Genomic DNA, 16,692 nt, shown 5'->3' on the forward strand with positions numbered 1-16,692 from the left:
AGTGGGCAGGACTAGGTGTGGTCAGGTAGTAATTGACAAGCTACAGGCTTGGGAATGAGCACTGACAATGCTGGTTGCCACACCATGCCCTCCACAACATCATCTCATCCCACTGTAGTACAAACAAGTAGAGTCTACATGAAAATTACAAGAATTTAGGAGCAATGCAACATTGTTTCTAACTTCATTAGATAGATTTCAGTGGCAGACTCAACGGGTATTTCTGGGATTTTGAAGGAGGTGTAAGATACAACTATAAGTGCAGATGTACTTACAACTAAGTGCTGCAGGTCAAACTTCTTAAAGTGTTATTAAACCCACAACAGTAAAATAATTTTGTATATGCAGAATAGCATGCTCACTGTGGAACCTAAGGGGTTAATCCTCTGCATTCTGTATAAGGGCTGTGTGATCCTGTCTTCTCTGATCCTCCCCTTCTTTAACTGACTTCAACCCATCTTGTGATAGAACAGAGGTGGGAGAGTTCTTGTGATCAACACAGGGCCAATCAGCACTGTCCAGACAAAGGATCAGGGGAGAATGAAAACTCCTCCTACAAGCTTTACTAGGAACTGATACAAGCAAGTCACATGACTGCTATATACTGCTGATGAGAAAAGGCATTTAGCAGTTCATATTTACTAAAAAAATGTCCATGTTCTGTGTACTTTAAAATTCACTTTAAAATTGTAGGCCATAACTATAAACACTAACCCCCCTTCTAGGCCACATTAAAATGTTTACTGCTTTTGATTCAAGTGTGACCTTTTACCTTAAACTGCTTAGATGGTTCTTTACTGTCAGAGCTGTAAGAATGTGGAATTATCTTCCACAAGCAGTGGTATCAGCAGGGAGCATCGATAGTTTCAAAAAACTATTCAATGGACACCTCAACGATCACAACATACAGGGGTATATGATGTACTTTTGACATAAGCACATACACACACACACATCATAGATTGAACTGGATGGACTGGTGTCTTTTTTAAGCCTCACCAACTATATAACTATGTGACTCAATCATAGCATGGTAAAACAGCCAATTTGTCATCAAAGTGTAAGTTCACTTTTACAGAAAATCTGTAAGATGAACTTACACTGGACCCACTTCCCAGCCCCCTGGTCCCGCTGTATGGGAGTCCTGCGATCCCCCGCTGTACCTCTCAGCATGTACGAATAGGAGGCATTCTAATTGGTCGGCACCATCACATGGATGACGCTGACCAATCAAATCCACCTAGCCTGTCTGGTCAGCGCTAAAGGAGAGAAAGCCAGGAGGATTTCAAATCCCCGGATCGGTAAAGCAATGTCCTGGTGCCATGGGACTCCGTTACAGCGGGACCGGGGGGAGATGGGGAGGGGGTCCAGTTAAGTTTACCTTACAGATTTTCTGTATAGGTGAACTTACCCATTAGCATTAAAGTGGAAATTCCGCCTAAAACTACTACTCGCAGCCACATTCTAAGACTAACCTATCTAACCCTGTAAAGATAAAAATTGCTATACATTCCTTTTCTACAGCCACTCCAGACCAGTCCAGTCCAGCGGTGGATGCTGTGTGCAGGAGATAACCGACAATGTCTGGGCAATGCCTAGGAAAGTAACATCACCCATAGAGTTACTATGTGGCTTTCGTTGTCAGCTGCCTCTTCTGAACACTCCCACACAGAGAAGCCGCCACTGACAGCTCAGTGTGGGACCAGACGGGACCAGCTGCAGTAAAGGTATGTCCAATATAACAATTTCTCTTTTACAGGACTAGATAGATTAGTCTTATGCCCCGTACACACGATCAGAAATTCGCCAGCGAAAGTCTGATGTGAGTTTTTGAATGGAAATTCCGACCGTGTGTATGCTCCATTGGACTTTTCTGTTGGAATTTCCGCCAGCAAAAGATTGAGAGCTGGTTCTCAGATTTTCCATAAGAAAAAATTCCTATCGGAAAATCTGATCGTCTGTAACAATTCCGACGAGCAAAATTCTGACGCATGCTCTGAAACAATTCGATGCATGCTCGAAAGCATTGAACTTTTCTCTGCTCGTCGTAGTGTTGTTCGTCACCGTGTTCTTGACGGACGAAAGTTCAGAGAACTTTTATGTGACTGTGTGTATGCAAGCCAAGCTTGAGCAGAATTCCATCTGAAAAACCATTCAAGGTTTTTCTGATGGAAAATCGAATTGTGTGTACGGGGCATAAGAATGTGTCTGTGAGTAGATTAAGACCCCTTTCACACTGAGCCGTTTGTAGCGTTGGCGGTAAAACTCTGCTATTTTTACACCGACACTATGGGTGGATTTGCGGCGCATTTCGGCAGCTAGCGGGGCGGTTTTACTCCCCGCTAGTAGTCGAGAAAGGGTTAAAAACAGCAGCAGTGAATTGCAAGTGGTATAACTGCGCTGTCCCATTGATTTCAATGGGCAGCAGCGGTGAAGGAGCGGTAAACACACCGCTCCTTCACTGCTCCAAAGATGCGGCTAGCAGGACTTTTTTTACTGTCCTGCTAGCGCAACTCTCCAGTGTAAAAGCCCTCGGGCTTTCACACTGGAGACAATGGTGCAGCTGTTTGAGGGCGGATTGCAGGCGCTATAGCGCCTGCAATACGCCCTCAGTGTGAAAGGCGTCTTAGAGTTAGTTTTAAACTAAGCTTCTACTTTAATATTACCATGTTTTTTGGTCTGTGAACTAAGGTAGCTCAGTCCCCCTTAGCTAAAGCAACATTTAATTTTTTATGGTGGTGCAACACAAATACACAAAGTGAACAAAATGAAAAGTTGACACATGAATGGTATAGCTAAGGGTAGAAAGAAAAAGTAAGTAAATGGGAACTAATGAGCATTTAATTGGAACATTTGGGTTATGACACTTTTTGTATACTTTAAATCTTTCTTAAAGCGGGGGTTCACCCAACAAAAATCTATATACTATAGATCCAGCATACTGCTGACATCTGCAGTATGCTGTTTTTTTTCCCCCCGCTGTACTTACGGTGTAATCGTAGTTTTCACCCGGCTTCCGGGTTCTCTCTGCCCCGGGGAGTAGGCGTTCCTAAGACAAGGCGAAGATGATTGACGTGCTGGTAAAGTGCGTCACGCCTTCCGAAAATACACAAAGTGGGACTCGGCTTTTTACGGCGCCTGCGCAGTCAGCTCTATACGGCAGGCGCAGGCGTCATATAGCGCCGTAAACAGCCGAGTCTCATGTCGTCTATTTTCGGAAGGCATGACGCGCACAGCGCGTCTCCTGGGAGGATCAACACTCACTCCCAGGAGACATTGCGCAGAGCTCCCCGTCGGGGAAAAGGAGCGACACGCCCACTCCCCGCAAGGAAGAAGACCCGGAAGACAGCAAGAATACAGGTAAGTGTAAACATATGACAAAAAATGACAACACAGCAGTGATTTACTAAGGCTGGAGACAGGTTAGGTAGAAAGTTCAATTTGAGGGTGAACCTCTGCTTTAATGATTTTGTATTCTGGTCAGCTGGTGATCTTAGGCTCATATGGTTTTTAACAGTAAAGATTTTGTTCCAGCAATAAAGGAGTGTTGTTAATCCTTCCCATGTTTCTGTTTTATTTTGCATTATCAGGGAGTTTTGTTTGGTGTTGTTTGATGTGATAATTAGCCCTAGGTCAGCTCTTTGAATTGCGCACAATTTTAATATATCTTTGCAAAACACTGCTTTTTGCAGCGCTCCTGAGCTTTTGACAACTGTATGTGGAAAAACCGAAATAAGTTGGGACCTGTATGGCCACTCTACCAGAGCATGGCATAGCAGTCAAGAGTGGGGTCGAATACCCACCATGCATTACTTTAACTGTTGATTTAGCAATAATTCAAGTTCAGATAAAAAAAAAATTGGGCTGTCTAATTAAAAAAGTAAGCTAATTTGCATATTACCAGTCTTCACTGCATCTGAAACTTCAGAAAAATCAATAGCTTGTATTTAGCGATCTAAACATTTATACTGGTAAAACCAGGTTTTAAAACCCACAGTTTTTTCAGCAGATGTTTTCATGAAATGAAGATTCCGGTTTACATTAACATATGACATATCTACCAATTTAATGTCATTCAAGTTCTTTATACTGTTCTGAAGCAAAGTTTTATTTATTCCGTCCTTGGCATGAATGTCTGTTGGACGTTTGTCAATTTGTCACTTGTCATATCTTAACACATCAAATTTATTTATATCAGATACATTTTTAATACAAACCATGCCTGAAGAAGAAGAATTTCTGTCATATATGAAATTAAATAGATTTGACACAAAAGAGTATATATCATATTACTTTTTTCAGGATTAATGTTTGCCTGTTCTTTTTTTTTTTCAGTTCCAAGGGACGCAATCCCATTGACTTTATTGGGTGGGTTTGGCAAGCCGCGCTGCTTGTCAAACTCAACATATCAAATTAAAATTTCTACACCACAAAGCATGTGAACAGACTTCAGAGGCCAACATGTCACATTGCTAATGGGCGGTTGAGGAAAGGTAAAAACACAAATTAATCACCTAATTTTTCCATTCCCCGGCTACCCGTGTGAATTTAGCCTTACTCTCACAGCAAACAGTTCAAATAATTACAATCCCAAGTAGAATGTTAGAAGGCAGAATGTGGAAATGCTGCTCATCGGAGCCCAGCCACTGAACAGAAAGGTGAAGATACAGCTTCAGCCTAAGCTCCTCCTAACTACACTCCTCTGATGACGTTTAACCCCACCCATGGGGCTTAAAGGGGTTGTAAAAGTATTTTTTTCCCCTAAATAGCTTCCTTTACCTAAGTACAGTCCTCCTTCACTTAACTAATCCTTTGATTTTGCTTTTAAATGTCCTTATTTCTTCTGAGAAATCCTCACTTCCTGTTCTTCTGTCTGTAACTACACACAGTAATGCAAGGATTTTTCCCTGGTGTAGAGAAAGCCTCTTGAGGGGGAGGGGGCGAGCAGGCAAGTCAGGACACTCTCTACTTTGCAGATAGAGAAAGAAGCTGTGTGTTAGTGGACATCCTGACATTCCTGCTCGCCCCCTTCCCCCTCAAGAGGCTTTCTCCACACCAGGGAAAAAGCCTTTTACTGCGTGTAGTTACAGACAGAAGAACAGGAAGTGAGGATTTCTCAGAAGAATAAAGGGCAAATTATACAGCAAAATCGAAGGATGAGGTAAGTGAAGGAGGACTGCGCTAAGGTAAAGGAAGCTATTTAGGGAAAGAAAATTACCTTTACAACCCCTTTAATCATAGATTGATCTATGATAGCTAGGCTGGATTAGCTAGCTATCTGTTTTGTGCTTTGGACTGCAGGGGGAGGTTTTATAGTGGCACGCCAGATTCTTTGTACATGGGTCTAAGGAGAATATTAATTTACTATCTAATGTTTTCCCTGTAGATTTGTGCAAACCATCTTTTTAACATTGTCATGAATAATAAGTGCATTTAGGGCCACACAGATGTGCAGCAGTAAAATCTCATAGTGCTATCCAATTGTAATGGCACCCCAATGCTCTAATACGGATAAACACTTGTGGCACACCATAATACACTGTAATACACTTCCTGAGGATTGTGCTTTGCTGTGCTGGCAAAAAAAAGCATGTCCAATTTTTCACTGTGAAACTAAAGGGCCGTCTTAACTACAGACACATTAAAGTGTTTGTTAATATTAATTGTGTAAAGTTCTGCGCTGTATTCAATACTACTACAAAGTACAATCTTATAGTGCTAGTTATATATCATTCATAACTGATTACTTTATAAACCATTTTGAAAACAATAATAATAGTGATTATAGTAATAATGTAACTGTAAAAGTGCTCAATTCTACTGTATATTCCTAATAGATAAATTCATCAAAGTCCAATACACAGTAATTCATAGTGGCTCCAGTTCATATTCTCTTTTTAAGTACATAAAGTCTCCAAGATATTTCCACGTGTTTAAATTTCTGTGTGGAACCCTTTACCTTCCACCAATGAATTCAAACTATGAAGTGCAAAATGTAGTGGATTCAAACCATAAAGTACAAAAAAAAAACACTCTGTGTTACTTATAGGCTCCCAGAACTCTCACCTTGTCAATTGTGCATGTATTAACCAATACACTTTGTGTTTCCCCTTCTTTAAATGGGTACCACACTCTCCTCCCATTCATATGGGTCCCTCTGTGGTTCACTCCTCCTTATTATGCAGGATGTATGTGTGGATCCTTTAATATCACCCACAAAATGTATTAATGTCACAATGTATTAGCACTTCCTGTCTCTGAGGACATGGCTTAAAAAACTTTGAAGGAGTTGTAAAATCTCAAGGTTTGTCACCTTAATGCATTCTATGCATTAAGGTGAAAAACCTTCTGTGCTGCAGCAGCCTGCCATAGCCCCCCTTTTTCTTACCTGAACCCAATCGTTCAGCTTCGAGAATGAGCCCAGCAGCTCCAGCCACTGTCTCGGGTTCTCATTGGATAGATTGATAGCAGCAGAAGTCATTGGCTCCCGCTGCTGTCAATCAAATGGAGTGACACAGCAGAGGGGGAGGGGCTGAGTCCTGCTGTCTGTGTCAATGGATGCAGCATCATGACCCGGAAACATGCCCGCATGAGTGCCCCCCATGGAAAGCGGCTCTCCGTGGGGACACTTAATGAAGAGGAGGGGCCAGGAGCCCAAAAAAGGAGTATCGGAGCTGCTCTGTGCAAAACCATCGCACAGAGCAGATAAGTATATCATGTTTGTTATTTAAAAAAAAAAAAAAGAAACTTTACAATCACTTTAAGTTAACCCTGTTCCTTCTGGTCTGATGTTATATATGGAAAAAGGAATTGCTGCACACCGAAGTAACAAAGTCCTTTATTCTTCTTCCATAAAAGCAAAGAGTCACGCACCACAGGGCTGTAGCAAGTGCATCAGCTAGATGTGTTTCACATGATTACATTGTGCTTATTTATTAGGGTAAATTCCAGTGCCACACCACAGTTTCTGCATGTGAGAAGTTACATTCTAGGCTGGTTGAACAACACTTGGAGGATCTCCCCATTACAGCTGGTCTTGTTTTCAGGTCTTCACCACAAAGACAGATGCCACATCATGATTGTCCTCAGGAGACCGTGCAACTAAACTTTGCTGCAACATTCATCTGGAGGTATCTCTATTAATAACTATATATACCTAGGTATATGTACCTCTTATACATTGGATGTACCGTATTTATCGCCGTATACCGCGCACTATTTTGCCCTGAAAATCAGGGCAAAATCGTGGGTGCGCGATATACGCCGATACCCGCTTTATCGCCACGAGTTTTGAATACTGCGCCGGCATATACCGAGCGCAGTACACTCGTGTAACTTCGGGCAGTCTCGGCGCCTCTCGCACTGACGTCCTGAGCGTACAGGACGTCAGCGCGACATAGCCGAGCCTGCCCGACGTTACACGAGTGTACTGCGCTCGGTATATGCCGGCGCAGTATTCAAAACTCGTGGCGGGAAATGAGCGGGGAGGACGCGAGGACGCCGCAAGGACGCCGGACCCGCCGGAGAGGACGCCGGACCCGCCAAAGAGGACACCGGTATTATTTCCATACCTATGCTTAATGTTATATGCTGATTGCAGTAGTTCCTCTGCTCCCAATTACTTTGATTAGATTACTGGTTGATTTACCAGAAAAGCTTGGTGAAGGTTCTGGTTGCCTTATCTACAGGGTTAATGCAATGTCATGTTTGGGTAGGGTCAATTCTCATACCCCCCCCCCCCCCAAAAGAAAAAGAGTGTTACATATGTAAACACTCAGGTCTAGATTTGGAGGGGGCAGCTGTGGGTGAATTTTGTTTTGAGTTATTAGTTTTATTTTAAAATGCTATATATAGTTTCCTGTTTTGAAAAGACACTAAATTATGTGCAATAAATGGGTGGGGGTTGGGCACAGTTTGGTACGTTTACTCTGGGCACTGTCTATCCTTCCCTTATTCTACTAAAGAAAGGCATTTTCATTCCTGGCCTCCATTTATGCTGTTGGAGATGTTTTAATGTAGCCCCAGATAACAGTAAATTCTAACAATGGGTTTACTCTTTTCCCACATCTAAAGCTAAAGAAACAAAAGTAAAAAAGCAAATGTACAACTGAAATCTAAAGTTATATTCCAATTAAATTGTTATTTATTTTTACCAGCATAAAGTACAAGGCAGATACTTATTTTTCAAGCTGTAAAAGTTTGCAAGGCAATTTGTACATTAATTGAACTGTAAGACAACCACCATTATCCAAGAATAAAATACCAACATTAAAACTGAAGGGTAATGTTGTACATTTATTGAAATCAAAAACTAGAAAACAACTAATTTATTCTAATATTTGTTGTAAACTTTTTACATAGACTACATGTAAAATGTTCGCTATTTGTTTCATTTAAAAATAAAGACACCTACATTTTGTTTACAGTAACAGCAATATCAGTTTTGAGAATTGTATGCAGCCTTTTTCTGACTACATCTTCTTGTGTTTTCTTCCTTCTATTTGCTTCATCTTCTTTTAATCTGAGCAGATTAATAGGAAACAAAAAAAGAGGTTTCACTTGCATATGCATGTATATTATTATAAATTATGACATCAATATGCATATAAAAATAAATGTAATGTTCAGAAAGATGGTTAATGTTGGCCCCTTTGATTGGCGTTTAGACTGCTGTGTTTTCTTTGAATGCAAGACATGAATTGCTGTTGTTCTCTATTGTGTGTGCTGTAAAAACCTTAGTTATTTCATTGGTAGACCCCAATTAAGCGAATTTGTATGTATGTATGTATATATATATATGTGTTAAAATGATTACCTTAACTTAGTAATTATATCAATATGTGTTAATGTTTTAGAAGAAACTTTTCTGAAGCAAGCATATTTAATCATGACATATACAAGTTCTGCTTCTTAATTAGCAGTTATATCTAATATTTGTGCCTTACTGATCCTCTTTACTATATAAGGCTGGCCAGGCCACACACTATACAATTTTATTATTCAATTTACCGTACTTTAGGTTTACATTCAACTATATAGTGCACAGGCCTGCCTGATTGCATAAAAATTTAAAGGGCCAGATTCTTAAACGAGATACGACGGCGTATCTCCAGATACGCCGTCGTATCTCTGAGTTGCGCGGTCGTATCTATGCGCCTGATTCTTAGAATCAGTTATGCATAGATTTCCCGTAGATCTGACTGGCGTAACTGTGTTACACCGTCGTATCGTAAATGCATATTTAAGCTGGCCGCTAGGTGGCGCTTCCGTCGAATTCTGCGTTGAGTATGCAAATTAGCTAGATACGCAAATTCACGAATGTTTGCCCGGCCGACGCAGTACATTTACGCCGTTTACGTTAGGCTTTTCTCGGCGTATTGTTACCCCTGCTATATGGTGGCGTAAGTGCGGCGTACCAATGTTAAGTATGGCCGTCGAAATTTGAAAATTTTACGTTGTTTGCGTAACTCGTCCGTAAAACGGGCGTATTAGGAGCAATGCACACTGGGAGATTTCCACGGAGGGCGCATGCGCCGTTCGTGAAAACTGTCAATCACGTCGGGTCACACAACATTTACATAAAACACGCCCCCCTGTTCCAAATTTCAATTAGGCGGGCTTACGCCGGCCAATTTACACTACGCCGCCGCAACTTACAGAGCAAGTGCTTTGAGAATACAGCACTTGCCCGTCTAAGTTGCGGAGGCGTAACGTAAATCAGATACGTTACGCCCGCACAAAGATACGCAATGGTACGTGAATCTGGCCCAAAGTGTTTAGCTTTGACCTTGTATTATGGTACATCTAAAGGAAAATTGTACAAGAAAATTGTATAATGAATGGCCAGCCTAAAGCCTTGTACACACGATCGGTTTGTCCGGTGAAAACAGACCGATGGACTGTTTTCATCGGACAAACCGATCGTGTGTGGGCCCCATCGGTTTGTTTTCCATCTGTCAAAAAAAATAGAACATGTTTTAAATTTTTCCTATGGATAAAAAAACGATAGAAAAAAATTATCGTCTGTGTGGAAGTCCATTGGTCAAAAATCCACGCATGCTCAGAATCAAGTCGACGCATGCTCGGAAGCATTGAACTTAATTTTTCTCAGCACGTCGTAGTGTTTTACGTCACCGCGTTTTGGCACGGTCGGATTTTTGACTGATGGAGTTTAGGCAAGATTAATGAAAGTCAGCTTCATCTGATAAATCCATCGGATTAGATTCCATCAGATATCCGATCGTGTGTATAGGGCTTAAGTCTAATGGTTAACTGCCTCATATAAAACAATACACTCCTTTTGTGCCTGACATCTTATCTTATAAACTGTAAGGCAGCCCACACATGGAACAACATTGGCTTGTTCCTGCTGAATCAGGTATGGTTGTTCTTGTTTAAGAGAATTTGATCTAGTGATCATTTCTTCCCAATGGGGACTGTCGGTACACTTTCGCTCAACCAGCGCAGGCAGCCAACTGGCTGCAGTGCAGATAATTTTATTCTTGCAGTGGGGGAGTCCCACTGCCAGAATACAATAGCACAGAGGACGGATTACCGAATTGGTAATGTGTGGATGGGGTATCATATTTTTTTGACCATCTGACTGGCTGATAAACAAAATTCTCAAGGCATTTAGACAGGGTCATGGTAGGCAATCTTGCTATAGTAGCTTATCTACAGATGAAAAATTACTTTACACAAAACACAGGAAACATAGCTCATACTAAATGCTCACTGTAAATACTCTTTAATTTCCCTTTAAGGATCAGAGATGCTTCACTTACCAGCGCTAGAAACCCTTTTAACACAATAGAAATGTACTGCAATATAATGGGACTGTGGTAACTTGCTTTTTGCTTGTAACAATCATTTTTATGTAAATATTACATAGATAGAAGGATATAGGGATATATATATATATATATATATATATATATATATGTATTGTATATCAATCAAAAGTAACAATACCTCTCTGGTCATGTATGCTATTTGAGCTAATGAGCCTTTGTAAACCTAGAACATCTGATTGGGACACAGCATAAGTTAAAACTTTAGGGTACCCGTGTACCCGCCTATTATAAAAATGTGTGCTGTCCAAGCTGAGAGTCCATACCACTATACAGCGGGGACATGCACATAGTAAGGTATGTAGTATATGCAGTCAACTGCAGATGTGTGACCTAATGCATCGGCCTGGCAGTTCAAGATTGAGGTGATTGATCAGCCAGTCCTTAATCTGCCCAGTACTACCCTGTATCAGTGGCGGCTGGTGCTCAAAATTTTTGGGGGGGCGCAAAGGAAAAAAAAATTGCAGTCTCACTGTGCCCAAACGCAGCCACTGTTACATGCCATCAAATGCAGCCACTGCGCCATCAATTCGCACCACTGTGCCATGCCATTAAACACAGTCACTGTGCCATCCATTGTCACCACTGTGCCATGCCATTAAACGCAGCCCCTGTGCCATACATTGTCACCACTGTGCCATGCCATTAAACGCAGCCCCTGTGCCATACATTGTCACCACTGTGCCATGCCATTAAACGCAGCCACTGTGCCATCCATTGTCACCACTGTGCCATCCATTGTCACTACTGTGCCATGCCATTAAACGCAGCCACTGTGCCATCCATTGTCACTACCAGTGGCGGCTGGTGCTCAAAATTTTTGGGGGGGCGCAAAGGAAAAAAAAAATTGCAGTCTCACTGTGCCCAAACGCAGCCACTGTTACATGCCATCAAATGCAGCCACTGTGCCATCAATTCGCACCACTGTGCCATGCCATTAAACGCAGTCACTGTGCCATCCATTGTCACCACTGTGCCATGCCATTAAACGCAGCCACTGTGCCATACATTGTCACCACTGTGCCATGCCATTAAACGCAGCCACTGTGCCATACATTGTCACCACTGTGCCATGCCATTAAACGCAGTCACTGTGCCATCCATTGTCACCACTGTGCCATGCCATTAAACGCAGCCACTGTGCCATACATTGTCACCACTGTGCCATGCCATTAAACGCAGCCCCTGTGCCATACATTGTCACCACTGTGCCATGCCATTAAACGCAGCCACTGTGCCATACATTGTCACCACTGTGCCATGCCATTAAACGCAGCCCCTGTGCCATACATTGTCACCACTGTGCCATGCCATTAAACGCAGCCCCTGTGCCATACATTGTCACCACTGTGCCATGCCATTAAACGCAGCCACTGTGCCATCCATTGTCACCACTGTGCCATCCATTGTCACTACTGTGCCATGCCATTAAACGCAGCCACTGTGCCATCCATTGTCACTACTGTGCCATGCCATTAAACGCAGCCACTGTGCCATCCATTGTCACCACTGGGCCATGCCATTAAACGCAGCCACTGTGCCCTTTAATGGTCGCCGCTGTGCCCTGTAAATTGCGTTCTCCCCCCCCCCCCGCCCGGCACTTACCTTTACTGGAGTCAGGCATCCACGTCCCACGATGTCTTCTCCCGCCCTCGATGACTGACAGGCGTCTCAACCAATCAGGTTACAGGTAGCCAGAACCGGCCAACGTGATTGGCTGAGACGCCTGTCATCTTATTCAAGGGGCGTACAGTCTGTGCGCTCCGAGAATAAGCTTCCGGGACCCGAGGGCTGTACTGGGAAAGCCTATCAGAGCCGTTGGCTTTGATAGACATTTCCCTACAGCCAACCAGCTGGCGTTATTCAGATGGCCGGACATTGAGCGCCGACCATCTGAACAACAGCGGCAGCAGCGAAAATAACATAGATTCATGCAATGCATGAATCTATGTTATTTCACTCAGTGGCGGTGAGAGCCAGAGGGGGCGGCGCTCCAGCGCCCTCTATGGACGAACCGCCACTGGTCACTACTGTGCCATGCCATTAAACGCAGCCACTGTGCCATCCATTGTCACCACTGGGCCATGCCATTAAACGCAGCCACTGTGCCCTTTAATGGTCGCCGCTGTGCCCTGTAAATTGCGTTCTCCCCCCCCCCCGCCCGGCACTTACCTTTACTGGAGTCAGGCATCCACGTCCCACGATGTCTTCTCCCGCCCTCGATGACTGACAGGCGTCTCAGCCAATCAGGTTACAGGTAGCCAGAACCGGCCAACGTGATTGGCTGAGACGCCTGTCATCTTATTCAAGGGGCGTACAGTCTGTGCGCTCCGAGAATAAGCTTCCGGGACCCGAGGGCTGTACTGGGAAAGCCTATCAGAGCCGTTGGCTTTGATAGACATTTCCCTACAGCCAACCAGCTGGCGTTATTCAGATGGCCGGACATTGAGCGCCGACCATCTGAACAACAGCGGCAGCGGCGAAAATAACATAGATTCGTGCAATGCATGAATCTATGTTATTTCACTCAGTGGCGGTGAGAGCCAGAGGGGGCGGCGCTCCAGCGCCCTCTATGGACGAACCGCCACTGCGCCTGTATGGGCATCTATACCTTTCTTAATAGTATTTAACCAGATATTTAACAAGATTTGATTTAATGGACTATTTTCTAACAGCATGCCTACATTGTAATTTAAACAGTAAACACATTCCTTTAAATTTACAGACTTTTTCTAATTATAGCCCTAATTTAAATTGTACACATTTTTATTTCAGTGATTTTCATAGCTTCTAAAATACTGTAAATAATGTCACTGCTTGCAGAGTTTTGTTTTTTATGAAGTCGTGTTTCAGCTGTGAATAAATGTGCCTATAAACTTAGGAAGACAGAAGATTCAAACACTAAATTGCTGTTCTTTGTAATGATCAGTTCATAAAAATGCACATTTGTGTTGGCTAAGCATGCATTCCCAGTAGGGAAACAATAGCGACAAGCTAGTAGAATCCAATGTAGCTGATTTTTACATCCAAAATTGGTCAGCTAGAAAGAAGTCTGCACTGATGACATGGTATTCATTCATAAGCCTGTAAGCATTATCCAGTCATCTGGTAATGGCCACATTACTACATATCTAGTCAACCTAGTAATCTAATTAACAAATGTATACACGAACAAACTCAAGATAAACAGGTGTGGTTGAGGATTTCACAGGCTTTACATGTCCAAAGCCAGAGACAAGGGTGTAATCAGAAAAAGTGATGTAAAAGGTTCAACACAAATAACCTATATGCAATATTTTTGTATTCATCTGGACGCTTAAATATGATAATTGGCTTATCTGGGATACTTTTATGTAGCCCTTGCTGGCGGCCCCTTTATGCCACAGAAGCCGATCAGCTTGGGCATTCTTAACACTGGATCACTGCTTGTCTCTCTCCTCAGCCATTGACTGACAGGCCTGTCAGAGGAAACCGGAGAAAGCAGGTTGTTAGTTAGCTACATCATTGGCCAGACTTTAGCTCTGCCCACTGATGCAGAATGGAGAAGTAAGTGGGCAGCCAGAACTGGGCATATAAGGGGGAGATAGGTGACTGACCTGAGGGCTGTCAGGAGCCCATGGAGAAAGAGGAACAATGCAGCGCAGTACAGAGAGGATTAAGCTTGGGGGAGAGAACTGGGGAGCAAGTTTCAAAGCAGCTGTGATGTATGTGCTAAGGGAAGTAGCAGTTAAGACCAAATGCTAAGGGAAGTCAGCTAAGCTGCAGAGTGGCGGTGCCGATCCAGAAGACCTTTTGGATTTCAGTTACAGCCACAGGCTTGAGAGAGAAAGCCCAAGGAATTTTGGGCTACCTCACACCTAGCTTCTAGAGATGAAAGAAAAATGGAGTCAACAAGATAAGGAGTGGCTTTTGTTGTGAATTCCACCTTCCACATGATTGAGACATTGTTCATGAGACTAATTGTCATAAGGAGGGTATCTGTGAAGTACTGGTGTTGTGAGAGGCCTGGGCACCCTTAGGTCCCGTACACACGTCCGAGGAACTCGACAGGGCAAAACACATCGTTTTGCTCGTCGAGTTCCTTGTGAAGCCGCCGAGGATCTCGGCGAGCCGAAATTTCCCATTGAACAACGAGGAAATAGAGAACATGTTCTCTATTTCCTTGCCGAGATCCTTGTCGGCTTCCTCGGCCAAAAGTGTACACCCGCCCGGGTTTCGCGGCAGAATACAGCTCCGATCGAGTTTCTGGCTGAATTCTGCCGAGAAACTCGGTCGTGTGTACGGGGCCTTATATATAGTGAAATTGTTGCTGTCACTGGATGTTCTGTCTAAGAGGACTGCATTGCCCTTCCTTTACATGCGGATTACAAGTACACTTGTGTGACAGAACTAACCGGGACAGGGGTTGCACGGTAGTCTTTTGCCTTCTGACTATGGACCCTGGCATTTGAGGGAGCTATGAGCATTCAGGAAGATGTCCTGTTATATAATGCAAGATGACATGTTATTATCACAAGAAATCCATGATGGTCTCTGCCAACTTGAAACTCAGTGGGAACCTGGATGTGAAAAGAAAGCTGGTTAATGAGATTTGGACAGCCCTGTGTCTTCTTGAATGCTGGGGAACTGTTGCTGGACTGTGTGGGGTGGGGAATTTTAGGCATACCCAAATAACAACTGTGATCGGGAAGTTATAAGTTGCTATGCATCATAAAGTGTATGTGCAATAATCAGGCAAAAATAAGTTAGCTGTCAGTCACAAATCTATTTAGCTTTTATTGCTAAACTTGATCCTAGTAGAGGGTTTAGGGGTGCATGATATCCTAAAAGTGCACAGAAATAAGGCAGATATTCTGAAATTAGCTGTTATTGTGGGCCATTTAAGTCCAGCCTCTTGATAATTGCTGATCTTGTGAGAGCAGCCAGGCAGATACATGACCGAGTATGAGCAGTCACTGTCTTTCTTGATATGTTGTGGAGCCTCTACCTAGCTCCTCTGCAACACTCTTTAGCCAGAATATTCTTTACAGATGCTCCTGGCAGGTAGACCTTAGCCCAGCTCCCTCCAGATATAAACTCCAGCAGACAGTTAAATTCCTTGCCCCAGGCTGAAGCAAGACCCAAGTAGAGATCACTCTATGCAGCTGTTCTCTTCAATAAGAAACCCATGAGGTGAGGAACTTCTCCAAAACAAAAATTTTTTTGTGCCCCAGTCATTTATCCAATTCCCAATCCATACTTCTGAGCAAAGATCTCAGGGATTTATTGGGTCACAGAAATATTTATAACCCAGTGACTGACATACAGACTACTGAAACCTCCTCAACAGTATCAGGTGGAAGCAGTCAACACATTGAGCTATGGAGAACTTGCAGAGCCCAGAAGATGTAATCAAAGCTGGTTACAGCTTAGTTGCAAAACACACTGGGCTAGATTCAGAAAGAATTTACGTTGGCCTATCTATTGATACGCCGCGTAAATTCAAAGCTGCGCCGGCGTATCTTCTTTCTGTATTCAGAAAGCAAGATACGCCGAAATTAGGCTAAGATCCGACTGGCGTAAGTCTCTTACGCCGTCGTATCTTAGTTGCATATTTACACTGGCCGCTAGGTGGCGCTTCCGTCGATTTACGCAAGGAATATGCTAATTAGGTACATACGCCGATTCAGAAACGTACGTCCGCCCGGTGCATTTTTTTACGTCGTTTACGTTAGGCTTTTTCTGGCGTAAAGTTACCCCTGCTATATGAGGCGTATCCTATGTTAAATATGGACGTCGGGCCAGCGTCGAATTTTCCGTCGATTACGTTGTTTGCGTAAGTCGTTCGCAAATAGGGCTGTAC

At 43.2% G+C, this 16,692-nt stretch overlaps 1 protein-coding gene across 1 annotated transcript in view; it reads right to left on the reverse strand.

The window, feature by feature from the left end:
- Positions 1–8,115: 8,115 nt before the first annotated feature.
- The window catches only part of LOC120918460 (EF-hand calcium-binding domain-containing protein 14-like), a 74,117-nt gene continuing 65,540 nt past the window's right edge, over positions 8,116–16,692 (reverse strand). The window contains exon 9 of the mRNA XM_040330052.1: positions 8,116–8,521. Coding sequence (XP_040185986.1) covers positions 8,517–8,521 — 5 coding nt within the window. The 3' untranslated portion in view covers positions 8,116–8,516. The remainder of the gene's footprint in view (positions 8,522–16,692) is intronic.

Source organism: Rana temporaria, chromosome 1, assembly GCF_905171775.1.
Source record: "Rana temporaria chromosome 1, aRanTem1.1, whole genome shotgun sequence".
In the NCBI taxonomy this organism is placed as follows: Eukaryota; Metazoa; Chordata; class Amphibia; order Anura; family Ranidae; genus Rana; species Rana temporaria.